The following is a 25,697-nucleotide window of genomic DNA, read 5'->3' as shown; positions in this document are numbered from 1 at the left end:
AAGTGCCGTTTAGTACATGAACAGCTCCAGAGATCTCTAGACTGGCCCAGTAGTGAAGGACACAAGTGTCAAGCCGGTGTGCAAATCGGTCCTTGGTGACATTTTGTATTTGTCAAAGAAGGTCTTGCCGATTGCAGTGCAGATAAAAGACGCTTACGATGCTGGAGGTGCGTTTGTGTATGGCGTTTCTTTAAAATCCATTCTCTTACGCCGCTCAATATTTGTTCCAGTATAATGACTAGAATCCGATGGAAAAGGAGAATTAAGAATAAGATTGCTATTAACTCGGCTCTGGAAGAGATCATGGTGGGGAAGGCAGACTGCAGATTTTTCTCGCCAGGAGGCTTTCAAATTTGGAGTGGAAGTTCCTTCACTTCTTTTCCTGTGATTGCTTTATGATCTGCTCCATCAGCTGATCCTGTTCTCCCCTCTTCCTCAGGCTTGCTGGCTTGAACTGTTCATAGGAGCCCGGCCTCCTTGTTTAGAGGATGATGCATGCCTCAAATGAGGGTGGAGAAAGGGGGACAGACTGCGGGGTTGCGTTGTTCCAAATTAATATCTCGAGAGAATGACCGGTTAATCAAACGTTTCGTCGCATTTCTTTCTCACTGCCTGGTTCAGGGATACTTGATCACAAACCGGGAGATTGTTTCCGAAGACATTGAAGATTTTGAATTCACTCCCAAACCAGAGTATGAGGGTCCGTTCTGTGTATTCAACGAACCTGATGAGGTCAGCTTTTTTTTCCGCTTCTTATCCTTACATCTATAAATTAAATCAAATGGCTACTTAACTGCCCAGCCTATTTGACTATGTACGTAGTCAAATATATATACACCAGATTGACCTGTTAATCAGAACAGTCTCTAAATGACACATTTTCTTTTCCTTTTTTAAAAATCAGGCTCATCTTATCCAGCGGTGGTTTGAACATGTTCAAGAAACCAAGCCAACGATCATGGTGACCTACAACGGAGACTTCTTTGACTGGTGAGAATCAGATCTTATAAAGTCTGCTGTCTGGGCCTACACAATCAAATCTGGAGATATATTTATCCCCAAGCAATCCTTTGGTCCAAAGAAAGAGATAAAAGCCACGTGGAATCCAGCCTGCAAGCTCATCCCTTCTTATGGACTTAAAGGGGCATCGTCCTTGCGCAAGAGGGACAAATTTGCATGTTAAATGTTTTTTTAAAAAATAAATCTTGAAGGATGGAAAGAACATCCAAAATAGCCCTGAAATGCTTCTGCACTGCTTAGTGATTTTCCTATGGAAAAGGAAATGGAATATTGGGGAATTTTGGGAATGGAACATGAAGGCCTAGAGAAACTGAGTGGTCTGGAAGATTGTGCTCAGGTTTCCTCTTTTTTTTTTTTTTTTTGCTTGCTTGGGATTAAAATGTTTGTTATCATGTTGATGTGTTAAGCACCATAGAGCTTGTCTGATTCTTTGGCTAAACTGTCTGTCTGTCTCCAGGCCTTTTGTGGAAGCCAGAGCAGCGATCCATGGGATGAATATGCAGCAGGAGATTGGGTTCCAAAAGGACAGCCAGGGAGAATACAAATCCTCGCAGTGCATCCACATGGATTGTCTCCGGTAAGGGCCACGTCTTCTCAATCAAATTTGGGTCTCTGGAGGTCTGCCTGATAATGTTGGCCAGCGGGGAAAAGGTCCTGTTGCTATTCTAGAAAAAAAAACTCTTTTTGCTCAGTATTCACCTCCCTCCTTTGGATTGTGTTTCACTTTGCAATCAGTTGGGGAGCACCTGGACGTTGCTCTTTTGACCCAAATGTTTCTATACAAGGTTTGGAGGACTTTATTGAGATATTTATCCACCCACCCACCCCCCAAAAAAACCTGCTCTGGATTTTCCTTCCTTCAAAAATTAGACAGTAACACTTCAGTCTACAGCCCTTTTGACACTAGACACCTTCCCCTCCCAAAAGCCAGGGGAAAGGAGCCTTCAGCTTTGTTTTCGACTATTGCACGTTATTCTTTTGCTTTTCCTCAATTTGTTAGCTGCTTTAGAAGGCGTTGGCTTGATGAAGAGGTGTTTAATTTTGTTTGAAGGCTTCTCTTCAGCCAAGTCTTCCAAAGCAGCTTCCTAGAATAATACTGTAGAAGCAATAACAGAAATATCACGGGGTTCTCAAGAAGAAAATCAAGGGACAACATCTTCTTCTTCTTCTTGTGCCATATCCGTTATCGGACGTTGGCGATCCTGTTTTTATCAGCAGCCGCACGAAAAAGTGCTGCTGAGTTTTGTCTAGTTTTGTCCAAAAGACAGCCCATCTTATTGCCCTTCCTGGCCATCTTCCTGTTGGAAATGGTTTTAAGGCATGTGTTCAGATTGTTCTTAGAAACAGTGGGTTCCATATAACTGCTCTGGTCCCCAGAATTCCTCATAACCTGCAAGGTTGTAAGATCTCTTTAGCAATAGTCAGGGGGGTGGGGGTGGAGAGACTGGCCTAATCTTGGTATTTAACTCCAAATGAATCTTGGCTTGGTCCTGGTTCCACTCCAGAAAGCCCCTTTTTCCATGCCAGCTTTGTTATCTCCCCTGATTTATTCACCACTCAGTTCTGGTCCTGTGGTTCCTCTTGGCAGGTGGGTGAAGAGAGACAGTTACCTTCCAGTGGGCAGCCACAACTTAAAAGCAGCAGCCAAAGCGAAGTTGGGTTACGATCCCGTAGAGCTGGATCCTGAAGACATGTGCCGGATGGCAACGGAAGAGCCTCAGGTATTTCCATCCCAAGGCAAATTCCCACCAACGCTAACTTTTGTGGGGTGTTTTTTTAAATTATTATTATTATTAAATTTTTCTTCTGATATTTATGCATCAGGCAAAAATTATTTCGTCTCTTGTAAATTTTCCAAGGTGTTCTTTTTCACACCAGTAACTTCCTTAATATCTGTGGGACACAAATCTGTTCATGGAAGCCTTGTGTAATTGCTGAGATTGAAGCTGTGACTTGGTGACCCCAGTCTTCAAAAAGTTTCCCCAAAGTAATTTCAAACAGAATTCTCAGCCTTGTCCCAGGCTAAGTGGGGGGGATTCTGGGTGTCGAGGTTTAACCTCTAGCACGTACGTGGTGTGCTCGAACAATAGTTTTTCTTTGAAAGTCAAAAGACTCACTAGGCCACTAGTGGGTCACTAAGATAGATTTGTTTCAAAAACTTTTATCAGGGAGCCAAATCCCTGTCTTCAAATGGGACAGCCATAAGAAGTGATCTTCCCAAATCCATGTGCCAATCCACAGGGAATTCCTGAGCACTCTCCATGCCCCCTGAACAAATGCAGTTCAGGGCACTGGTTTCCAGTGCCAGTGTATTAAACTGGTCTCTTGATTCTTCCAGACTTTGGCCACCTATTCAGTGTCAGATGCTGTTGCCACCTACTACATGTACATGAAGTATGTCCATCCTTTCATCTTCGCCTTGTGCACTATCATTCCGATGGAGCCCGATGAGGTCAGTAAGGGAGCGCTTCCCTTCTGCTTGGATTGGGCCTGAGTGCGGGTTCACCTCATTTCCAGCAGGCCAACTTCTCTCCTCCTGCAGGTCCTTCGGAAAGGCTCAGGAACCTTGTGTGAGGCGCTACTCATGGTCCAAGCCTATCACGCCAACATTGTCTTCCCCAACAAGCAAGAGCAGGAGTTCAACAAGCTTACAGAGGACGGGCACGTGCTCGACTCGGAGACGTACATCGGGGGCCACGTGGAGGCCCTGGAGTCTGGGGTCTTTCGCAGCGATATCCCCTGCCGCTTTAAAATGGTACAGAGCTCCGGTGGGAAGGCAAAACAACCTACGTGGGTAGTGAAGAACGGATGGCTTCTGTAAATATATAGCATTCAGTGTAAATGGCCAATTTTAACTCCCCCCCCCAGGGAAACACTTTAAATATATCAATAAAGGAGAATATTTGTACCTCGGGGTTGAAATGAGGAGTCCTTGCTTGTTTTCTTGCAGATGTTTCATTACCCAAACTAGGTGACGTCATCAGGATGGTGTTACCTAGTTTGGATAAGGAAATGTCTGTCAGAAAACAAGCAAGCTCAGAGAGCACCCAGGAGCCTTCACTTTAAACATGGTCTGTTCTTAGGGCGGACTCCGTTCCTCTCAACTCGGTTCTGGGCACTGATGAAGTAGGAATTCTCCCAAGCAGCCAATAACATTTCTGTTTGCCTTCTGTTGCATAGATTTTTTTTTCCCAGTCATTGTTCTGGGGCACTGTGGATTTTAACCAAATTGGAATGCTAAAGTTCCTCTCCTGGGTCTTTCTTCTTCAGAACCCTGCCGCCTTTGACTTGCTCCTGCAGCGTGTGGAGAAGACGCTTTGCCATGCCGTTGAGGAAGAGGAGGGGATCCCCTTAGAGCAGGTCACCAATTTCCAAGAGGTAAATCTTCCACGCCTAGGAAAATCGACCTGGGTCTTGAGGCAACGCCGACAGGGCCCGTTCGGCATTCCCCTGTCCTTCCGTTGCAGTCACGGTTGAAGTTGTCTCTTCTTATTGACGCGGTTTCTGATTCTTGTGTCTGTCCTTTGGCTTCTCAGCTGTTCTGCTTTTTCTTTCCTTTCCTTTCTTTTTTCTTTTTCTAGTAGTGAAGAATATAAATCAGGGTTCAATTGTTGGGGTTTGGGTGATTTTCAAACTCAGTTTTCTTTTTTTCGTTGCCAAGCGAGGTAACACCGCCAGTGCACGAAGGAATAAAGCCTGCTTGCTTTTTATAGATGATAGATTGTTCTGCCAGCTTTGATGGCTATACTATTTCTTTCTTGATTGTTACTCCTGCTCATGGGGATGTAGATAGGCACGTGATGAGGAAGGGCAGCGCCCTTCCTTTCTTTGCCAGCCTTGCCAATTGCCTCCTCAGAGACAGACGTGGTCCGTGACAAGCAGTGTAGTTCCCCGTGTACATTTTGCTCGCCGTGTTCTTGAAGGACATGTGTTATTTTCAGTGCAGCTCAGCAAAACGTCGCTGCTGTTCCTGCAAAAGCTTCCTTTCCCCTGATTGCCTTACATTTCTTCCCTTTGCGCAGGTTTGTGAAGAGATCAAAGTGAAACTGAATTCCCTGAAGGATGTTCCCAACAGAATCGAATGTCCCCTCATTTACCATCTGGATGTGGGGGCCATGTACCCAAACATCATCTTGACCAACAGGCTGCAGGTGAAGAAGGTTTTCTTTGTAGCTATGGACGTTGGGGTACTAAGCCTTTAATTCTCTGCCTTTGGGTGGGGGGCTCGTTTTGGTTCACGGTGGGAACCAGGGAAAATGTGGTTCTAGCAATTCGGTGTAATCCGGTGGATCAAGGCCAGAATGGAATTTTAAAATTCTTTTCTTCGAAACAAGAGTTGAATCTGTTTTGTAATTGATGACGTGGGCGTTCTGTTTCCTGAATGGCTCTGAGAAAAACACACCACCTCTTCTTGGCAGAGGAAGGATATAGACGGAAAAATACTATTCCTCTTCTGTGATGTAAAGAAAATCTTAGTTAGCCACCGTGAAGGACAGGAGAGCAGGGATCCGTCAAGGAGCCGAAGTCTTTTTCAAATAGCCTGAGAGAGCAATATATTTTATTGGACACAATGTAAGCCCTCTTGTGATCTCAGTAACAGTAATGGGGGCATTTTATCTGGGTGCTTACAACTAAGCGCCGCACGGACAGAGAATGAAAAGAGCCAGGAGTAAGGAGCAGCTAAGCCAAAGATTCCATGCTGTACAATAACATTATCCTCTCTGCATTCAAATTCAGTGATAAGAATGTCTTTACTTGGTGCTTCTTTTACAAAGCTATTTGTAATTTGAGTTTTCCACTAGATGTCAGTGCATTTAAACGTAGCTCTCGAAGGTAATCTCATGTTCCTTCTTTTCTCCTCATGCCTGGTCCAGTGCTGAATTTTGCCTTGCATGTTCCTTTAACCACAGAGGTCTCATATTAATGAACTGAAGGGCTGCAAAGATAAGATCCGGCTCGGCCAGTGCATAAACTGCCCGTTTCTCTTCTCCCTCTTCTGATGTGGCCTTTTTCATGAACTCTTCCTTCCCCCTCAGCCCTCGGCTATAGTGGACGAGGCAACCTGTGCTGCTTGTGACTTCAACAAGCCAGGGGCCAGCTGTCAGCGGAAAATGACTTGGCAATGGAGGGGAGAATTCAGTAAGTCTTAGCGTCTGTTGACCCAAGCGTAACTCTTTTCAGTTGTTATTCTCTAGACCTGAATATTCAGTAGTATTCTTAGCTCCTTTTGTTTCCTTACATTGGCAGTGCCAGCAAGCCGGAGCGAGTTCCACCGCATCCAGCAACAGCTGGAGTCGGAGAAGTTTCCTGCTCTTTTCCCAGATGGGCCTCCCCGGGCCTTTCACGAGCTCTCTCGAGAAGATCAAGCCAAATACGAAAAGAAGCGCTTGGCTGGTGAGAATAAAATTCCGAACGTGGCTTTTCTTGTTTCCAAGTTCTAAAGTGGAGGCCGATATTCCTTCCAGATGAGCAAGGGAAGAGGGGCGTCGTCATTATTATTTATTACAGGCCTCCCATCTCGCCAACTTTTGTTGATCTTTTAACGCAAGCGACGCAGCCCAAGTGAAGCACACAAAACCGGCGAATGGTCTCTGCGTCTGGGGAATATCTAGAACGGTTTTCCTGGGAAAGTCCCGCATTTGGGATTAAAAACACCTCTGTTCTATCTTTTGAGCAGATTATTGTCGCAAAGCTTACAAGAAGATCCACGTGACGAAAGTGGAGGAGCGGGTCACTACTATTTGTCAGCGAGAAAACTCCTTCTACGTGGATACTGTCCGGGCTTTTCGAGACCGTCGCTATGAGTTTAAAGGATTACATAAGGTGTGACTGGGGTTATTCTGCTCCTCGCCCCAAACCGTGTGCCTCACAAAGTTGTCTGCTAGGTTTGTCAGGAATCTGTTTGATCTTCCACTTGGTGCAGAGTTTGTCTCCCGGTTGGTGTCAGGGTAATTAAAGTCTCCCGTTGTGGTTTTGTGCCTCAAGAAATCCTCTCTGGGCCTTCAAAGATGCCTGTAAGGATTATAAGTCTTTCCTGTCTCCCTGTTCCAGGTATGGAAGAAGAAGCTGGCAGCTGCCACCGAAATGGGTGATGCCTCCGAAGCGAAGCGCTGCAAGAACATGGAGATCTTGTACGATTCCCTGCAGCTGGCACACAAGTGCATCCTCAACTCCTTTTACGGCTACGTCATGCGGAAAGGGTGAGTGTAAAACTGATCTAAATGGATGCAGCCCTCGACGGCCTCCCCAAAGCTGCTTTTTCAGGAGGCAACTGGACTTCCTTTGTTTTTCTTTCAAGACGTTTCTCTTCTCGTCTGACTGGATGGTGGGGAAGGGAAGGATTGATACTCCTTGCAGACCGCTGGTCATTTGCCTTCTTTTAGAGGGTCGCAGAGGCCACGTGGAGGTTTATCTGTGTCCTCAGGGTCACCAAGGGGCGTGGGGCCTTCTTGGAACCGCTGAAAGGACTGTGGTAGACTGGAGATAGAGGATGTTGTATCCCTCCCCTCTCTGTTGAGAGAGGGCCGTGCAGTTTTGACCTAGATGACCTCTTGGACCCCTCTATCCCTGGCCTCTGAGGAGCTGCTTTTCTTTCAAACCTCAACCCCTTCGTTTTCTCTCCCCTGCGCAGGGCCCGCTGGTATTCCATGGAAATGGCTGGCATCGTCTGCTTCACGGGGGCCAATATCATCACTCAGGCCAGAGAGCTGATTGAGCAGATCGGGTGAGTCCTGGAGGGAGCAGATAAACAGGAGAGCTATTATCTTGCTCTAGAAAGCTTTTCTCCTTCTGTTTCCCCTGAAATGGAGGGAACCTGTTTACCTCAGCAGGAGGAGCCCAGTTCCAGTTCTCTCCTGTTTCTGATTGCAAGATATAATTTGGAACAAATCTGGCCTTTCCTCAGGACCGGAATGGAAATAACAGAATCATACAGTCCAAGAGTTGGAGGGGCCTTTAAACTCATCTAAACTTACCTTTTCCTCCTCCTCCTCCTCCTCCTCCTCCTCCTCCTCCTCCTCCTCATTTAGGCAATAGGAAACCACTTCTGTAATATGCCAGGAAAGCTGCATGGATGCTATTCCCTGGACTTGAAGACCTCCTCGCTTTTACTAAGTTTTTGCTTTCTTCTAAGACGAGTCTTTTCAGGTGTTCAGACAGAACATAAAGAGTTTTTTTTTAGAATATACCTGTTAACCACCAAGGCATTGGCAGTCTCTGGTCTTGGCATGGCATTGTGTGTTTTGTTATCTCAACACGATCTCCTGTTTTCTCCTTTGCAGGAGACCCCTGGAGCTTGACACAGATGGGATATGGTGTGTGCTTCCAAATAGCTTTCCAGAGAACTTTGTCATCAAGTCAACCCACTCCAAGAAACCCAAGGTGACCATTTCCTATCCAGGGGCTATGCTGAACATCATGGTGAAGGTGAGGAGCTTCACAGTACATTCTTTTCTCCACAAGGATATAGAGTCAGTTCCCATGGTTCAGGAGCTAGCTTCCACAGCCCTTAATTGTAATTGAGATTCTTGGGACATTTCCAGGGTTCTACGTTGGATAAATTGGGAAAGGTTCTTGTCTAGAAACTTGCTGCTGATTAGCCAGGCAAAATCAGTAGAATGCAAATTAAAATATTCACTTGGGACTGTGTAACACCAGACAGGAATCTGTTAGATTGACTCCTTAGAGCAGGGGTAGGCCACCTTGGCTCTTTTATGACTGGTGGACTTCAACTCCCAGAATTCCTGAGCCACCATGGCTCAGCTTGGAAACCTCTCCCTTTCCCCTCAGCGTGGCTGGCTCAGGAATTCTGGGAGTTGAAGTCCACGAGTCATAAAAGAGCCAAGGTTGCCTACCCCTGCGTTTAGAGCATCTCAAGCCTAAACAGTAAAGGAAGGTTAGCAAAATGCAATTCTTGTCTTTGCCTAATATGCATGCGTGAAAAAATAAGCTGCATGATCCACAAAATATACAACAAATATCAGTAACAAAGCTTTGAATGCTGTGTGTGGTGATGGGCCTTCCCTTTCTTTTGCAGAAATAACATATATGGTGCCAAAGGCAACGTGTGTGTCTCCATTTTTTTATTTTTTTTTTTGCACAGGAGGGTTTTACAAACAATCAGTACCAGGAGCTGGTGGACCCAGCATCCCTCAAGTATGTATCCCGCTCAGAGAACAGCATCTTTTTTGAAGTAGATGGTCCCTATCTGGCTATGATCCTCCCAGCCTCCAAGGAGGAGGGCAAGAAGCTAAAGAAAAGGTGAGAGTCCAGGGCTGGGAAGACTAAACGTTTCAGGAAGGGGGTCTCCTTAGAGAGGGCAGGTGGGGTAAAGGGAGGCTGAAAAGTGGTCTTGAAACATGGCACCTGAGCATGCTGGCATGTCTAGATTCTTCCAGGCGGCAGGGATCAGAGATTGCCATCCAAATGCTGTGAAAAATAAGACTCAACTGGAAAATAAGCCCTAGCATGATTTTTGTCAGGACGCTCGTAATATAAGCCCCATCCCCAAAATAAGCCCCACTGAAGATCCGTCAGCCAGATGGACACATTGAATACCGTATTTCCCCGAATATAACCCCTCATCGGAAAATAAACCCTCATGCCTCTTTTGGAGCAAAAATTAATATGAGACCCAGCCTTATTTTTGGGAGGGGAGGGACACGGTGCTAGATACGGGCGGAGGGAGTTTGCCTTCTCCCTGCCGATGACGATTGCCGTGTCCCAGATACGCCGTGTTCAATGAAGACGGTTCCCTGGCCGAGCTGAAGGGCTTTGAGGTGAAGCGGCGAGGAGAGCTGCAGCTGGTGAAGATCTTCCAGTCCTCGGTCTTCGAGGCCTTCCTGAAGGGCACCACGCTGGAGGAGGTCTACGCTTCGGTCGCCAAAGTAGCCGATTACTGGCTGGATGTGCTGCACAGCAAGGTGAGAGCCGGGATTCAAATTTCTTCCTGCAGCAAAGGGTCAGGGTTGATCCCAGGGTGCTTTTGTGGGCCCCGGGAGGGAGATGAGACGAGTGCAGGTGGGCAGACACATGCACACACCTTCTACAGCTTCACGGTCTTTGGAATGCAGCAAAATCAATTTTTGCCCTGGGAAGTTCACTTCCGGAAAGAGATCGCTGTTTCCTGGGACAGCTGGGAAAGCAGGCCTTTCCCAAAAGGCAGTGAAAAACAGCCTTGAGGATTTTTGAAGTTGCCAGCTGCTTTTTCGCCCCGCTGTCGCTATTTTTACCCTTAAATGGGACTTCACGGAAACCGAAACAAGGAGAATCAATTAATTACAAATTATACAGCGTACTTTACCCTCTTGCTGCTGGTAGTGGTGGTGGTACAATGCCTCTTCCTTTTACTTCCACGGCTGAGCCCGTTGGGTGTTCAAATAATGCACTACTGGAAGGAGCTACGAAGGAGGAAGCTGTACGTAGCTTCCTGTGGGCACCGGATCCATACGTCTGAATCCATAGGGAAGGCCGAGGGCTACAGCGGCAGAAAAAAAGAAGTGTTGTCTTTTTCCTTCCAGGCAGCCAACATGCCCGATTCTGAGCTGTTTGAGTTGATCTCGGAGAACAGATCCATGTCTCGGAAGCTGGAGGACTACGGAGAGCAAAAATCCACGTCCATCAGCACCGCCAAGCGCTTGGCTGAGTTTCTTGGGGACCAGATGGTGAAGGATGCCGGCCTGAGCTGTCGGTTTATCATCTCAAAGAAACCAGAAGGGTCCCCGGTTACTGAGAGGTGAGCAGGAGCTGTCATTCCCATTTTCAGGAGGCAACGGAAGGCGGGAAAGATGCTAAAAGGGAGAAAGGCCAGTCTTTCTGAGACGGGCTCAAAAGCTCGGCACAAGCCATACTTTTGGAGGCAGAAAAGGTTTCCAGGTGATGGTGGTCCTTGACTTCACCGCCATAAATGAGCCCAGATTTTCTGTTGCTAAGTGGGACATTCCTTAAGCGAATTTTGCCCCCTTTTACGACCTTTATTGCCACCGTTGTAAAGTGAGTCATCGCAGCTGTTGAGGTTGTAAAAGGAATCATTGTCTTGGCTGGCCAGAAAGTTGCAAAAGGCGATCACGTGAACCCGTCATAAATATGAGTCAGTTGCCAAGCGCCTGAATTTTGATCACGTGGCTGTAGAGATGCCGTCACAGTCGTAAGTGTGGAGAAACGGCCGTAAGTCGCTTTTTTCAGTGCCACTGTAACTTTTAACAGTCACTAAACGAACTCTTGTAAGGGAAGGACCCCCTGTGCTTTTCTTCAGCTGGCTTTGAGGAGAACTAATCCATTCTTCCTTCCACCCAGAGCCATCCCACTTGCCATCTTCCAGGCCGAGCTCTCGGTGCGCAAGCATTACCTCCGGAAGTGGCTAAAAAGTCCTTCGCTGCAGGATTTTGACATCCGAATGGTGAGCCAATTAGGCTAAATTGAATGGATCTGATCTGGTTATCGTCCAGATTCACGACTCCTGGAATACTATGCTTTCCCCAGGATTACTGGAATATACTCGCGGTGGCCAGTATTAATAACCAGAGATTTAATTTAGGTACAGTAATTCAGTTTTATCCCTCTGGGCTTAATCTGGGTTGTCTGCTTTCTCTGCAGATCCTAGACTGGGAGTATTACATTGAAAGACTGGGCAGCACAATCCAGAAGATTGTCACCATCCCAGCAGCACTGCAGCAGGTAATTATGCTCGGGAGCGAATCCTTTGAGAGAGGGTCAACCATCCCACTGCATTAAACAGTAAAACAGAACAGAATAACGGAGTTGAAAGGGACCTTGGAGGTCTTCTAGTCCAACCCCTTGCTCAGGCAGGAAGTCCCATACCATTCCAGACAAACGGCTGTCCAATCTCTTCTTTAAAATCTCCAGTGATGAAGCACCCACAGTTTCTGGAGGGAAGCTGTTCCACCGGTTAATTGTCCTTCCTGTTAGGAAGTTTCTCCTTAATTCCAGGTTGCTTCTCTCCTCGATCAGTTCCCATCCGTTGCTTCTTGTCCCGCCTTCAGGTGCTTTGGAGAATTGACCCCCCTCTTCTTTGTGAGATATTGGAAGACTGCTTTCATGTCACCCCTAGTGACATGATCTAGTTTGTGTAATAGAACCTCTTGGGATATGTTTTCTCCAAGTGTATAACTTTCATGAAAAGCCACACGGGTACAGAAGTGAAAAAGCCAGTTCTGACATTTTTACATGCAAACAGGGTAGGAAAACAGAATGTGCAGTAAAATGAGCCTGGGGGCCAAGTAGAGGTAGACCTTTACTTACGACCACAGTGGAGCCCAAACCTTTCTGTGGTTAACTGAGATGTTTGCTCAGTGAATGTTGTCCCATTTTACGACCTTTCTTACCACAGATGTTGTGAATCACTGCAGTTGTTAAGTGAATCTGGCTTCCCCCATTGACTTGGCTTGTCAGAAGTTTGCAAAAGGGGATCACATGACCCCGGGACGCTGCGACCGTCATAAATACGAGTCAGTTGCCAAGCGGCTGGATTTTGATCACCAGACCATTGGGATGCTGCAACGGCCGTGCGTTGCTGGCTACCTGTACCCTCCTCACTGGAAAAGGAGAAAGAAATGAAAACCAGTAAGGGATAAATGTGAGATGTCCCGACAGGTGAAGAATCCGGTCCCCCGTGTCCGTCATCCGGACTGGCTGCACAAGAAGCTGCTGGAGAAAAATGACGTCTTCAAGCAGAAAAAAATCAGCGAGCTCTTTGCCAGTGAAGGCAAAAGACAGGTAAGGGGACCAACTGGCAGTTCTCTGCCATCGCCTCTGGCCTCTGGGGGGCTTAGGGCAGGGGTAGGCAACCTTGGCTCTTTTATGACTGGTGGACTTCAACTCCCAGAATTCCTGAGCCAGCATGGTTCAGCTTGGAAACCTCTCCCTTTCCCCTCAGCGTGGCTGGCTCAGGAATTCTGGGAGTTGAAGTCCACAAGTCATAAAAAGAGCCAAGGTTGCCTACCCCTGGCTTAGGGGGAGGACACCGACATGTCAGAGCTGACATCCTTTATATAATTGCCTGTGGACTTTCCCGTAGGTCTCCACTAACATAGCCAGGGAGGATACCCCAAATAGTCAGGTGACCGACATGGAAGATTTTGGGGTCACCAAACCTCTGCAGCCAGGACCCCCTATATCAAGCAAGCGTAAACGAATCCCCACAGCGGAGGAGAGCCAGCCCCAGTCCCAAGCTCTGGAGCTCACCCAATCGTGGAGGGAGATCCTGGGAACCCCACCACCCATCGGCACCACTAAAGTAAGTCAGCTTCTTCAGGACCGCAACTGCATCAGAGAACAGGCCAAGATCTTCTCAGCAAGGGTCGTTTTGAGGTTGGGGCTGCCCGGTGGGAAAGCCATGGAGATAGTTTCAGAAAAAGGAAATTATTGGAAGTTTATGGCTGCGGCTCACAAGGGCTTGGTTATTATCCTTGTGAAGAAGAGCTGTTCCAACTCAAGGGGTATCCGGTATGGTCATGCATTTGGCACGTTTCCGGCTTCTGTCTAGATGAAACCTTTCAGGTGCCTGAGCTCCAGCACCTGAGATGGCTTTGCAGCTCCCTGTAGTCCCTCCGTCTGGTTTGCTCTGCCGTAGGAGGAACGCCTGCTGTGGCTCCGCTACCATAAGAAAAAGTGGGAGCTTCAGGCTCGTCAGCGCCAGGAGCGCCGGAAGAAGCGGAGGCTGGCCGATGGAGAAGCCGTCCTGGGGGGCGGAGTGATCCGAGCTGGGCCCTCCAAAGGGCTGAGCAATTACCTGCGCAAGACCGCCCGGAGTATCCTTGACATGCCCTGGCAGATAGTACAGGTAGGGGCATAAAGGAGGGCACACCCACTGCTGAGGTCCCTGGGCAAGATACGACGTTCAACGTGGGCACAACTGCTGAAAACCTGGTCTTTCCTCGGTCCTTATCCCCCTTCCACCTTTTTTTTCCCTCTGCTAGATTGCTGAGACTGGCCAGCCAGGCCTCTTCAAGCTATGGGCTGTGATTGGGAGTGATCTCTATTGCCTCAAGCTGAATGTCCCACGTATCTTCTATATCAACCAGCGTGTTCCTAAACCTGAAGAGAGCACGGTCTATAGAAAGGTACCTGTCACTCACCCCTAAACCTTTTGTGCCTGTTAAATCAGCGTTCAGAGGCCATTAGGTGTCCTTAATGCTGTTCTCTTTCAGGAAGATGGCACCGTCATTAGAACGGCCTAGAGCAATGTAGTGTTAAGGATTTTTCAGGGATTATTGAATTTCTGCTAGCCTTTCTCTGTTCCACCCCAAACCTTCTCATCTGGTCATTCAGGTAGCTTTTTCCCAGGTCATCCAAAACCTTCTTGTGAAAGTTTACTCCCGCTGTGTTGGGCTGTGTCAGTTAAACTGCCCCTGCTTTCTTCCATTTCATTTTGCTAAGGAAACTATGGAGGAAGATTACTTCAGCATACTCCATTCCTATACGGAGGTGCTCTAGTCTTGTCAGCTAAAAGACAAACCATGAAAAACGGTTGAAGTCTAACAAATGTCTTTGCAGTTAAAAATCACTGTTAACAATTAACTGATTTAAACTGAAGAGACCCAGATTAAAAATGAAAGGAGTGCTTAACTCCTTTCCTGAGAACCAAAAGTGTGCGGACCCCAAGTGTGGGTTCATTCCACAGGCAGGGAGCTTGATTAAACTCTTGGAATCCATCAATGCCTTCAGGGCAGAAAGAGAAGAGGTCTCCTTCTGAGCTCCTCCTGTTCTCTTTGCAGGTGAATCGAATTCTTCCCCGTTCCAGCTTGGCCTTCAACCTGTACGAGTACTCGGTGCCTGAAGATATGTACCTGGAGCGCATCAATGAGATCAACGCCAGCCTCTCTGCTCCAGACATTGAGGGGGTTTATGAGACCCAGGTAATGTCTTGATTCAAAGAGAAAATGGGCAGGTGCCATTAGAGTAAGGGGTGGGGGGAGGTGTTGCTTTAGAATGGGTTAAAATGGAGAAATGAAACCTCTACGGTTCCATTGAAGACCGTGAGAGCCTAAAACCTTTCCAAGGACACCCCAACAGGTGTGGAGAAGAAGCAGACGGTTCCCATAACAAAGTGAATCTATTTACATGGACTACCTGAGAAGGGGGTGGGGTGTTGGCCAGACAAATTATTGTTTAATTGTATGAATTGGGTGTCTGGGAACCTCAGAGTTAGTTTTCCTTCGACAATGCCATGCCGCGTATTCAATAAACAGTAAGATTTTCGGCAACGGAATGAACCTGGATTTATTTTTGGGCTCCTCGAACCGGATGTTGACACTTGCGCTCTTTCTAGGGACTCAGCATCTTTTGGGGAGGGTCTTGTGGATGCAGGATTCCAAGGGAGGTCTGACTTAATGCTTTGTATACAACCGGTTCCTCTTTCCCAGGTGCCATTACTCCTCCGGGCCCTGGTTCACCTGGGCTGCGTCTGCATGGTGAATAAGCATTTGGTGAGGCACCTGAGTGGCCGGGAAGCCGAGACGTTTGACCTGGAGCACCTGGAGAGGAAGTCTCTGGCACAGTTCAGCTACCTGGAGCCCGGTAGGGAGGCACGTGGGAGGCTGAGGTGTCCTGCAGCCGTGGAAGGGCTGACCTCCCTCTGATGCACGGCTCCTTTCTGCCTCTAGGGAGCATCCGGCACATCTACCTCTACCACCACTCCCAGGGCAGCAAGGCCTTGCTGGGCCTCTTCATCCCCTCCCAGCGCAAAGCCTCCATTTTTGTGCTCGATACAGTAAGTTGTCAGGCAGAGAAAAAAAAAAGTTTCCGTGTTGCCACGCACCGGGTCTTTTATACCGAGAGCCAAAGTCATGGTCTGATCCTGCCTACGTCAGATTTGCAGCTGTTTGAAGAAGGTGTACATGTGTGTGTGTGCAGCGATGCTGTAGGTTGTGGAGTTATCTACCCACCATGAAGGCCTTGGGGTGGTCACCCTTCGTAAATGTAAAATAAATTCATCAAACCAATAGCCTTCCTTCGGACAACGGGAGAGTGGTAAAAACAGATCTGTGCGGTATCAAAGCAGGATACAAGCCAATACATCAATCCTGAAAGTCTCAGTCTCTTCCTCCCCACCTCCCAAATCTGTGTTAATAACCAGATTCACGTCAGACCTCCCTGCTCCCTAGACTCCCTTCCTGCAGCTCAGCTCTCTCTCTCTCGTGTAACACATTTGACTCAGGTGCGCAGTAACCAGATGCCCAACCTCGGCACCATGTATTCTGCTGAGCATGCTTCCATGGTGGAGAAGATAGGCCAAGAGCTGCTCCCTCCGGCCAAGCACATCTTTGAAGTTCGAGCCGAAACGGATCTCAAGAGTATCTGCAGAGCGCTCCAGCGCCTCCTGATGAGCTACAAGGTAAGAAACACACGCGCGCTGGGCAGTCTCCCTCTTCCAACTCAGCCCCTCCGAGGAGATGCTTCAGGAGCCTGGCTGTTGAGGTGGTTCTGCTGCCCTGGGCCCCTGGCTCTTTTTTCCCCCCTTTTTTTCCCCTAATTCCTAGAGGTTTTTAATGCAAATCTTCCCCTGATCTTCTGGGACTTTTTTTCATTCTTTCTATCTATACCAAATCTTGTTGAGCCAAAAGATGCTTTTTCACAAGGCAACTGGACTTTCTTGTTTTTTCTTTGAAGACGTTTCGCTTCTCCTCCAAGAAGCTTCTTCCACTCTGACTGGATGGTGGGGGGAAATGGGAGGATTCTCAACCTTGCTGAGAAAATAAATCCTATTAGACGACCAAAGAGTTATTCCAGGTTGCCGGGAATAAAATATCTGGGGCGGAGGACCTTGCCACACTCGTTGTTGCGTTTCCCCTCTTGCCTCACCCAAATTCTCCCATCTCCCACCCTCCTTAAGAGTACTTTGTCTTGTCTGTCGCAGGATGAGCGCAGGGGCCCCACCCTCATCGCTGTGCAGTCTAACTGGGATCTGAAGAGGCTGGTCAGTGGGATGCCGGTCCTGGAGGAGTTCCCGCTGGTCCCTATGCACGTGGCAGATGACATCAGCTACAGCATATTGGACTGGCAGCGCCACGGGGCCCGGCACTTGATCCGCCGCTACCTCAAGTTGGACATGTGTCTGTCTCAGGCCTTTGACATGAGCAGGTGAGCCCTGTGGGAGAGGGAAACGGGCAGTTGGATTTACCTGTCCTGAATCTGGACCTGGAGGCTCAGTCCTCCCTTCTTTTGCTGTAAATATAAAAATAGTAAAATGGGGGTTGAAGTTGCAACTGGGAAATACCAACCAAAGGCCGGCGCTGGCATCCAGTGTCCCCATTTCAGAGGTCTCACGTGGAGAAGTGAGCCTTTTATTGGGGGGCCATGAGGCAGTGCTGTACAAGCTTTAGCCAACTGTTTTGGCTCTCCGCTGCCTGGTGAGCCTTCCTGCCTTCTCTCTCTAGGTACTATCACCTCCCCATTGGGAACCTTCCAGACGACATCTCCATCTTCGGCACGGATCTCTTTCTCTCTCGGCATCTCCATCGCCACAACCACCTCCTCTGGCTCTCTCCCACCTCCCGCCCGGACTTGGGGGGCAAGGAGGCCGACGATAGCCGCTTAGTCATGGAGTTCGATGAAAGGGCCTCTGTGGAGATCAACCACCCAGGCTGTTATTCAACAGGTGAATAACGAAGGGAGGGAGATCCTGCTTTTGTTTTCCCCCCCCCCTCGTTGCAGCAGCCAAAGGGCCGTCGTGCTAATTCCCTCGGATGGAAAAGGAATTGAGGAATTTACATTCGGACGCTTGGCGCCTGACTCACATTTACGACCTTTGCAGTGCCCCTGGGGTTTGTGTATGTGTTTGTGTGTCACGTGATCCCCTTTTAGCGACCTTCTGCAGAGCAAAGTCAGTCCCTTCGCAACGGCATTACTAATTTAATAACTCCAGCGATTCGCTGAACGAAGGGGGCAAGACAAAAAGTGAAACGGGCCAAAGCTCCCTTCACAGGTTTCTCGCTTAGCAACCTCCATTTGGGGGCGCCGTAAGTCGAGGGCTCCCTGTGGTCCTTTCCCAATCACAGTGCAGAGTGGCCGTTCTCTGTGGGCTGAGCCTGTCCCCTTTTAGGGAGGTGGGTCCCCAGGAAAGACGCAAGCTTGTCTCTTTGCCCTCCGGCAGTGTGTGTGGAGCTGGACCTCCAGAACCTGGCCGTCAACACCATCCTGCAGTCCCACCGCATCAACGACATGGAGGGGGCCTCCAGCATGTGCATCAGCTTCGATGTCATCCAGCAGGCCTCCCTGGAGGACATGGTCGTGGGCAACCAGGCGGCCAGCGTCCCCGCCAGCTACGATGAGGCCGCCCTCTGCTCCAACACGTTCAGGTGTGGCTCGGCCTCCCCCTCCCCCCCCTCCCCAGCCCTCCAGGTCATAGAAGCAGCTCACCTGGGGAGTGTAGAACGCAGGCCTTTCCTTTCTGTTCCCATGCAGGATCTTGAAAAGCCTGGTGGTGGGCTGGGTGAAGGAGATCACGCAGTACCACAACGTCTACGCGGACAATCAGGTGATCCACTTCTACCGCTGGCTGCGCTCTCCAAACTCCCTTCTCTACGATCCCGCCCTGCACCGGACGCTCCACAGCATGATGAAGAAGCTCTTTCTGCAGTGAGTCTTTCCGTGGCAGAGTGGCAGAGTTGGGGAGCCAGGAGAGAAACTCCGGGGGTGCCTGGGGGAAATGCCGCTTATAGACAGGTCACTGGAGTCCACGTAGCTTCCTCTAGACTGGCATCTGTTAACGTTCAAAGCTTTCCTTTAGGCTGGCATCTGTTGGGTCTAAATCTTCCTGGCATCTGTTTTGTACCACGGGAACTACCTCGTGGCCCTCTGCAAAATTTGCTTCTCTGAAATTAGGCTGGGTTGCCTGCAAGCACCCCAGCCAGCCACTTGCGTGACCCGATTCCAAATAGGCCACGGCCCGGTCGTGGCTCAGGGGTTGGGGACCCCCTGTTCTAAGACTCAAGATGTCCAAGAGGCTTTTCTGAAAGTTGTAGCGCCCTAAAAGTAATAACCCGTAACAGAGAAAAGATACAAGTATATATATATAACATTTTCCACAAGCGTCGCCAGTTAGACCGGACTCTGCTCTTTACCTCCTCCTGCCTCTCCTCCAGGTTGGTGGCAGAATTCAAGCGCCTCGGCTCCTTGGTCATTTACGCCAATTTCAACCGGATCGTTCTGTGCACCAAGAAGCGCCATATCGAAGATGCCCTGGCCTACGTCGAGTATATCACCAACAGGTGTGCCCCTCCTGGAAGCAGGTTGCCACAGCTCTCACCCAGTGTCATGGTTAGGAAGGGAGGCCGTTAAGTGAGTGGAGGAAAAAAAAGATAATGCTTTGTGCCCCACCGTGCAATTAATTTAAGGGAGGCAATTCTGAAAAATTTGGGACAATCCTGGAATTTCTCCTTGGTGCTTCCTGGAATCTGCTTCCTTATCTTGGCATTTTGGAGAACAGAAAAGCTTTTCTTTGTGTTGTGTTTTCTGGAATGAGCCAGCTGTTAAATTTAAAAAAATAATTCCTGAGCCTTCAAGTAGAACTTTGTATGTGCAGAACCCTGGATCAGCGCCCCCCCTAAAATCCCCATAGGTCAGACAAGGCATATATAGTAAAACTTTGATTTAGTGAACTATTCAGGGGAAGGAATGTCTGCTGATTGTGGACCTCTATAAGGTCCCAAAAGTATGTCTGGATACATAAAAGGTCCCTTCAGTGTTATGCATATTCATAAAAGGATGTGTGCTTCCCAAGTCTTTCGTGCCTTCAGGGCTCAGGCTGTGGCTGCCAGCTCCCCTCTTACAGTCTCTCCCCAGCCAGTCTGGGAGCAGCCAAAAACACCCATTCTACCATCTTTGCTCTTTCCCACACCTGTCCCTTCTTTATCCAGCTCCTGTTTTTCCTACCCTCCTCATAGTGTATCATACAACCCCACATCTTCCCAGCACTTTCCCGGAAGCATTAGTGGAATGGTGATTTAATGGACTTGATCTGATGTCTCTGGGGGACGTCTCCGCTCAAGTGGTCTGTTGCATTGAAGCCCACTAAAAGGAGATCCAGTTAAATCCAGGTTTAGATGATTATGGTCAGCCAGATAGTCAGACTGGAGGCACGGGCTCCGCAGTGCCTCCACCCCTGCGCTGTGGTGACAACGGTGGTGAGAATGCAGGCTAATTCTGCCCACTGCCAGCAGTTCGATCCTGACTGGCTCAAGGTTGACTCAGCCTTCCATCCTTCCGAGGTCGGTAAAATGAGGATCCAGATTGTTTTGGAGCAAAATGCTGACTCTGTAAATCACTTAGGGAGGGCTGTAAAGCGCTGACAAGCAGCATATAACTGCTATTGCTCTTTTTCCTTCCAGCATCCATTCAAAAGAGCTCTTCCACTCACTGGCTATTTCCTTTTCCTGTTGCTGGGAGTTTTTGCTGTGGATGGACCCCAGCAATCACGGTGGGATCAAGGGCAAAGTGCCGTCCCAGACCCACTGCGAAGAGGTAAAGGGATAGCAAGGAGAGGGCCCCTGGTGATCCTGTGAAGGGTTTTTTTGCTCTTCACACAGGGAACTAGATGGGCTTTTCCGTTCAGCTTCACCGAAGCAAAATGATAGCCCTCTTTGGGGCGAGAGAAAGAAAAGGCTCAACAGTGGTGGAATTGGGAAGAAGCCACTGTGCAGGCAGAACTCTTGATTGTCACTCCTTTAAATACAGGCAAGGAGGAGTAAACAGACAGCAGAGGTAGCCAACAATGAAGAAGAGGAGGAGGAGGAAGAGGAAGAACAAGAAGATGACTTGGGAGAAAACGGTATAGAGAATCGCCTGGAAAACAACTGGAACATCATGCAGTATTTACCACAAGCCGCTTCCTGTCAGAATTACTTCCTTATGATTGTGTCGGGTAAGTTCTGCGGAGGGCTGCGCTTCAGGGTCTCAGCAGCAGCTGGGCTCTGGCCGAAGGTCCACTTCTGAAGAGGCCAAGCCAAAGCCCAGAGTCCTTGCTTCCGTTCTGCCACGCCGTCAGCCTCTTAACGGCCGAAATTGCGGTTCCAGCTGTGGCTGAGGGCAGCCTGCCTTTATATCCCGACTTCCAGACGGTTTGAGGAAGAAGGGGGTCAAATCTTGGCTTGGCTTTTCACCATTCTGCCTCTGTCTTCCCAGCGTACATCGTTGCTGTTCACCACAGCCTGAAGGAGGAAATGCAGCGGGACGTCTCCGGAGGCAGCCCTGTCAGGAGACGAGCCAGCAGCCAAATCTCCCAGGAGGCTCTCGGGGAAACGGGCACCATGCCAGGCGAGTACTCACCGACTCCCAGCTTCCTTCGCCAAGTGATAGGCTGTGGCCAAGTGCCAAGAGAGTTGGTCCTTTAAGCATCCAAAGACCATGAACACCCCGGTGGGCAAGGAGAATTTAAGCTCCACGAATGGCTTTAGCAGGCAGATTGTAACAGAAATATGAAGCTTAACCGACCAAGCAAAGGGCTGTCCCTTCAGCTGCTGGGAGCCCCCTTTCACAACAGCAGAGAGACTCCAGAGGCCCCGGGTCAGAAACTCGGAGCTCAAAGAGCAATTCCAGGCTACCTATTTAAATTTGGCAGCCAGATTTCCTCAGTCAGAAGACTGCAAGACCTGAGCTTGATTGGATAACTCTCCTGCTTGAGCAGGGGGTTGGACTAGAAGACCTCCAAGGCCCCTTCCAGCTCCATCCTGATTGATTGAACTTAAGACTCTCTCTCACCTGGACAGAAATGTCTTCCCCACCCTGAAGAAAGCATAAAGTGTGTGGCTTTTTTGGGTGGGGGCGGCTTGTCTTTCTCAATACCAGCCCCCTCCCCATCGGCGAACGGCTGTGTCTGCTTGCTCCTCCCCTCCTAGGCGCCATTGCTTTCTCGCAGGAGTATGTCTCCAAGGAGCTCACCCAGAGCTTCTTCACCATCACTCAGAAGATCCAAAAGAAGGTCACCGGCTCTCGCCACGCCACAGAGCCCTCGGAGATGTTTCCATCCCTGCCCGGCTCACACCTGACGCTCAACAACCCTGCCCTGGAGTTCATCAAACACGTCTGCCAGGTGAGGGAGTCCCCTGGGGGGAGGAGGGAGGAGGAGGAGGAGGAAGGGCTAGGATGGAGCGAGCAGGAAGAACGATCTCGGGGTCCCCTGGTCCAAGCAGGGGGTGGGTGAGTTGGCTGAGCCCTTCCCAGATACGTTTGGGCGCAACTCCCACCGGTCGGAAAGGTGATAGTTTGGAATAGACCTGGGAAGACCCAGATTCGAGTCCTCCCCTAAGCCAAGAAAGGAGCTTTGAGCCATTCACTCTTGTCCACCATGTAATTGGATTGTTAACGGTTAAAACCTGGAGGGGGGTTGGGGGGAAATGCTATATATTTTGCCAGAGACGAGGGGGTATATATTCCATCACATGCATGAATTATCCTGTGCGGAAATGGTTAGGGTGAAAAGCGTGCTTTCTTTACCGCATCTGGGAGTTCCGTTAAGAGGCAGGCAGAAATGCCACAGGGGAAATTTCCTTTGGCCTTTGAAGGTGGAAACTCTACCACCCTAACCCTTCTTCCCCCCCCCCCCCAGCACACACACACCCAGTTGTGTTTGCTGGTCCTGCTTATCTCCTGAGCGCAAGATCAAAGTGGCCCCCGCTGACACCCTCCCCTTCCCTCTCTCGCCCAGGTGCTGTCTCTGGATGCCAACATCGCCAACCAGGTGCAGAAGCTGAAGCGGGACCTGCTCCGTCTCATTGACGTGGGCGAATTCTCCGAGGACGCCCACTTCCGGGACCCCTGCTGCTCCTACGTCCTCCCGGAGGTGATCTGCAGAAACTGCAACTTTTGCAGAGACCTGGACCTCTGCAAGGACCCTGCGCTCTTTCAGGTACCAGCTTCCCAGGCTTGCAGGCCCTCCGCTTGCCACCTGCTGCTGCTGGTCTCCCCCGCCCCTCTTCCCTACGGGAGTTGCGGAGCACCTGGACTCCTCCAGGCTTTTCTGTTTAATTTCTCTGTTTCTCTCCTGCATTCCATGCCTCAAAATCCTTACATTTCCAGGAGGGAAATTCCAGGTGCCTACAATCAATACGGGATGTAGGTTGCCAGTTCCTGACCTTGTCCATCCCTTCTTGCAGGAGTCCCCAACCCACAGGCCATTAGCAAGCCCTGGCCTATTTGCAGCCGGGCTGTGCAAGCTGCAGAACAGGGCACACGCACGCGGCTCAACTGTGTGCGTGTGCACACCGGCATGTCACTTGCACAAGTTGAGATGCTCTTGTGCGCCCACCGCTCACACAGCCCGGTTCCCCTCCTCCCCTCTGCAGGACCGCAAAGGTTGGGGGCCTCTGCACTGTTGCACTGATTCCCTGGTCCTTCTTCCATGGCAGTGCCTCCGTTCCCCTGCAAGTCCCTTCTCCCTCTTCCTCCTCCAAAGCCCACCCACAAGTCCTCCTTCCCCTCTTCCAGGAGGGCTCCCTGCCGCCCAGCTGGCTGTGCTCCAATTGCCAGTCTCAGTACGACTCCGATGCCATCGAGGTGGCTCTGGTGGAAGCCCTGCAGAAGAAGTTGATGGCCTTCACCTTGCAAGATCTGGTGAGGAGGGGTGGGGTCACTGCTCCTCTGGTCAGGACGCCCGCCCACGCGGATGGTTCTGCTGGGACAGCCACGACCTGGACGGCTGAGAATCTCCATAGACAATGAGCGAGGAGGGGGTGCCGGGCCACAGTGGTCTTCCCTCATAGTGTTTCTAGCCCTCTCCCAGTCTCTGAGCAGCTCAGAGGGGATTCAGGGGTTGGACATTTTACGCCCTGGAGTGCAGGGCATGGACCGTGGCCCTCTGGTGCGTGCCGAGGACGGGTGTTGAGTTTGCTGCAAACTTTGCAAAGACAGATCATTATCTGGGGGACCTGAAGCAGAGCCTAATTCGTTGTGTCTTGAGTGTTTCAGGTGTGCTTGAAGTGCAAAGGCATCAAGGATACTCACATGCCCGTGTACTGCAGTTGTGCTGGGAACTTTGACCTCCTCCTGCCCACCAAGGTAGAGTCAAGCCCACTTTCTAGCTTTTTTCCCAGCCTCCCACCCTCAGGTGCTTGACTTTTGCTCTCCACTGATGGGCGAAGCGCCTTCCCCCTTCCTCTCCGTCCCTCGGCTGGAGGGTTGCCCACCTCCCCTTCGTCCTCTCTCTTTCCTCTCGTATCCAGAGCTTCCTGGATCATCTGAAGGTTTTCCAGGGCATCGCTCGGCATTACGGAATGGCCCACTTGCTGGAGAATGTTCAGTGGCTGCTTCAAATGAACCCTCAGCTTCTCTCCTGAGAGGAGACACACACACACACCGTTGTTTCAGGCCGAAACAACACCCAAATATGCACAGGTCTCCTTCTCGTCCTGGCTGTGAAGTCCTAAGGAGAGAACTGCTTGTATAGGCAGCTGGCAAAGGAAGGCTTCGCCCTGGGAGCAGAAGTTGCAGGCCTTAAGGTTCTCCCGTCTTGCGTGGAAACCTCAAGAGGAGAATTAAGGCCTTGTGGCGTCTCTTGTCAGAATGAGGCTGACATGTCTCATGAAACTCAGCAGGGAAATAATGCAAGGAGCCTCTGGGTGATCCTTGTCCCCCCTCCCCCCCTTTTTTTACAGACCCAGAACAAACTTTGGATTATGGGGGCATTTCTCTGCCCAGATTTTATGCCGTTTTTATTTTGACTTCGGTTTTGGGGGTTTTTTGTTTGTTTTAAAGTTTGTGCTATAAATCTCTTTTCCTTCCAACCAGCTTTTGCCAATATATTTAATAAATAGAGTTCAACCAGCCTAGGTCCAAATTAATGAAGCAGATGATGATACGCAGTGCCCAAGGAAATAAAACTGCATAAGATAAAATTAACAGCTTTGGAAGGGACCTGGGAGGTCTTCTAATCGAGCCCAAACTTCCTGCTCAAGCCAGGAGACCCTCTGCCCACTTGGAACAGACGGCAGCCTCCAATGATGGAGGCAGATTTCCCAACTTCAGTCCTTCCTTTGAACATTGGCAAGCCTGCCAGGAGTGATTGATCGGTCCCGTGTTTACCTCCAGCCCCCTCTGATCTGCTTTTCAAGGAAGCCGCTGAATAGCAGGCATCTCTGACGGCACATGAATAAGTCAGGAAGTCATGATGGCTCCTAATGGGAACCCTAATGAAATTTGGCTAGGTCTAATCAAGGAGGGGAAGAAACCCAATTCCTCCTGGGCTGTCTGAGCCCCTCATTATCACTATCTTGACACGCAGAAAGACAGCAGTGGCGCCAGGGCCATTATCCGAAGTGGGGCAGGGGAGAGCGAGAAGCGGGAAGAGAAAAACATGCTAGCCTTCCCTCTACAAGTCATCAAATCCTTGGAGCAACGGTGCTCAGGCCTGATCAAGGATTTTACCTCGTCTGCCTGGCTGAGCAGACAGGCTGGGAAATTGACCCCAAATTGACAGTTGCTAAGCGAGACATTTGTGACGTGAGTTTTTGCCCCATTTTACCCCCTTCCTTGCCACGATTGTTGAGTGAGTCGCTGCCGTTCTTAAATTAGTAATCCGGTTGTTAAGCGAATCTGGTTTTGCTTGTCAGAAGGTTGCAAAAGGGGATCGCGTGACCCCGGGACACCTTAACCGTCATAAATGCAAGTCGGTTTTTGTCCCAGCTAGGCTGAGTTTTGGGGCCTGATCCCGCGTCCTTTTCTGCATG

The 25,697-nt window shown here is 49.6% G+C and overlaps 1 protein-coding gene across 1 annotated transcript in view; it reads left to right on the top strand.

The window, feature by feature from the left end:
* Nucleotides 1-24,323, top strand: part of POLE (DNA polymerase epsilon, catalytic subunit) — a 28,837-nt gene extending 4,514 nt beyond the window's left edge. Inside the window, exons 10-49 of the mRNA XM_015813626.1 lie at nt 622-732; nt 905-990; nt 1,478-1,597; nt 2,609-2,741; nt 3,359-3,472; nt 3,563-3,775; nt 4,291-4,398; nt 5,043-5,171; nt 6,057-6,159; nt 6,268-6,414; nt 6,698-6,843; nt 7,072-7,220; nt 7,652-7,744; nt 8,301-8,445; nt 9,122-9,279; nt 9,746-9,941; nt 10,539-10,753; nt 11,314-11,416; nt 11,614-11,694; nt 12,631-12,753; nt 13,055-13,273; nt 13,610-13,819; nt 13,956-14,099; nt 14,754-14,894; nt 15,402-15,555; nt 15,642-15,748; nt 16,196-16,372; nt 16,895-17,118; nt 17,415-17,635; nt 18,131-18,335; nt 18,442-18,615; nt 19,122-19,247; nt 20,367-20,499; nt 20,713-20,899; nt 21,160-21,291; nt 21,873-22,066; nt 22,682-22,882; nt 23,461-23,586; nt 23,941-24,030; nt 24,195-24,323. Coding sequence (XP_015669112.1) covers nt 622-732; nt 905-990; nt 1,478-1,597; nt 2,609-2,741; nt 3,359-3,472; nt 3,563-3,775; nt 4,291-4,398; nt 5,043-5,171; nt 6,057-6,159; nt 6,268-6,414; nt 6,698-6,843; nt 7,072-7,220; nt 7,652-7,744; nt 8,301-8,445; nt 9,122-9,279; nt 9,746-9,941; nt 10,539-10,753; nt 11,314-11,416; nt 11,614-11,694; nt 12,631-12,753; nt 13,055-13,273; nt 13,610-13,819; nt 13,956-14,099; nt 14,754-14,894; nt 15,402-15,555; nt 15,642-15,748; nt 16,196-16,372; nt 16,895-17,118; nt 17,415-17,635; nt 18,131-18,335; nt 18,442-18,615; nt 19,122-19,247; nt 20,367-20,499; nt 20,713-20,899; nt 21,160-21,291; nt 21,873-22,066; nt 22,682-22,882; nt 23,461-23,586; nt 23,941-24,030; nt 24,195-24,308 — 5,952 coding nt within the window. The 3' untranslated portion in view covers nt 24,309-24,323. The remainder of the gene's footprint in view (nt 1-621; nt 733-904; nt 991-1,477; nt 1,598-2,608; nt 2,742-3,358; nt 3,473-3,562; nt 3,776-4,290; nt 4,399-5,042; nt 5,172-6,056; nt 6,160-6,267; nt 6,415-6,697; nt 6,844-7,071; nt 7,221-7,651; nt 7,745-8,300; nt 8,446-9,121; nt 9,280-9,745; nt 9,942-10,538; nt 10,754-11,313; nt 11,417-11,613; nt 11,695-12,630; nt 12,754-13,054; nt 13,274-13,609; nt 13,820-13,955; nt 14,100-14,753; nt 14,895-15,401; nt 15,556-15,641; nt 15,749-16,195; nt 16,373-16,894; nt 17,119-17,414; nt 17,636-18,130; nt 18,336-18,441; nt 18,616-19,121; nt 19,248-20,366; nt 20,500-20,712; nt 20,900-21,159; nt 21,292-21,872; nt 22,067-22,681; nt 22,883-23,460; nt 23,587-23,940; nt 24,031-24,194) is intronic.
* Nucleotides 24,324-25,697: the final 1,374 nt, after the last annotated feature.

This window comes from Protobothrops mucrosquamatus, unplaced genomic scaffold, assembly GCF_001527695.2.
Source record: "Protobothrops mucrosquamatus isolate PMUCROS unplaced genomic scaffold, P.Mucros_1.0 scaffold180, whole genome shotgun sequence".
NCBI lineage: Eukaryota > Metazoa > Chordata > Lepidosauria > Squamata > Viperidae > Protobothrops > Protobothrops mucrosquamatus.
The sequence above is the reverse complement of the archived record's forward strand: the minus strand, read 5'-3'. Positions and strand labels throughout refer to the sequence as shown.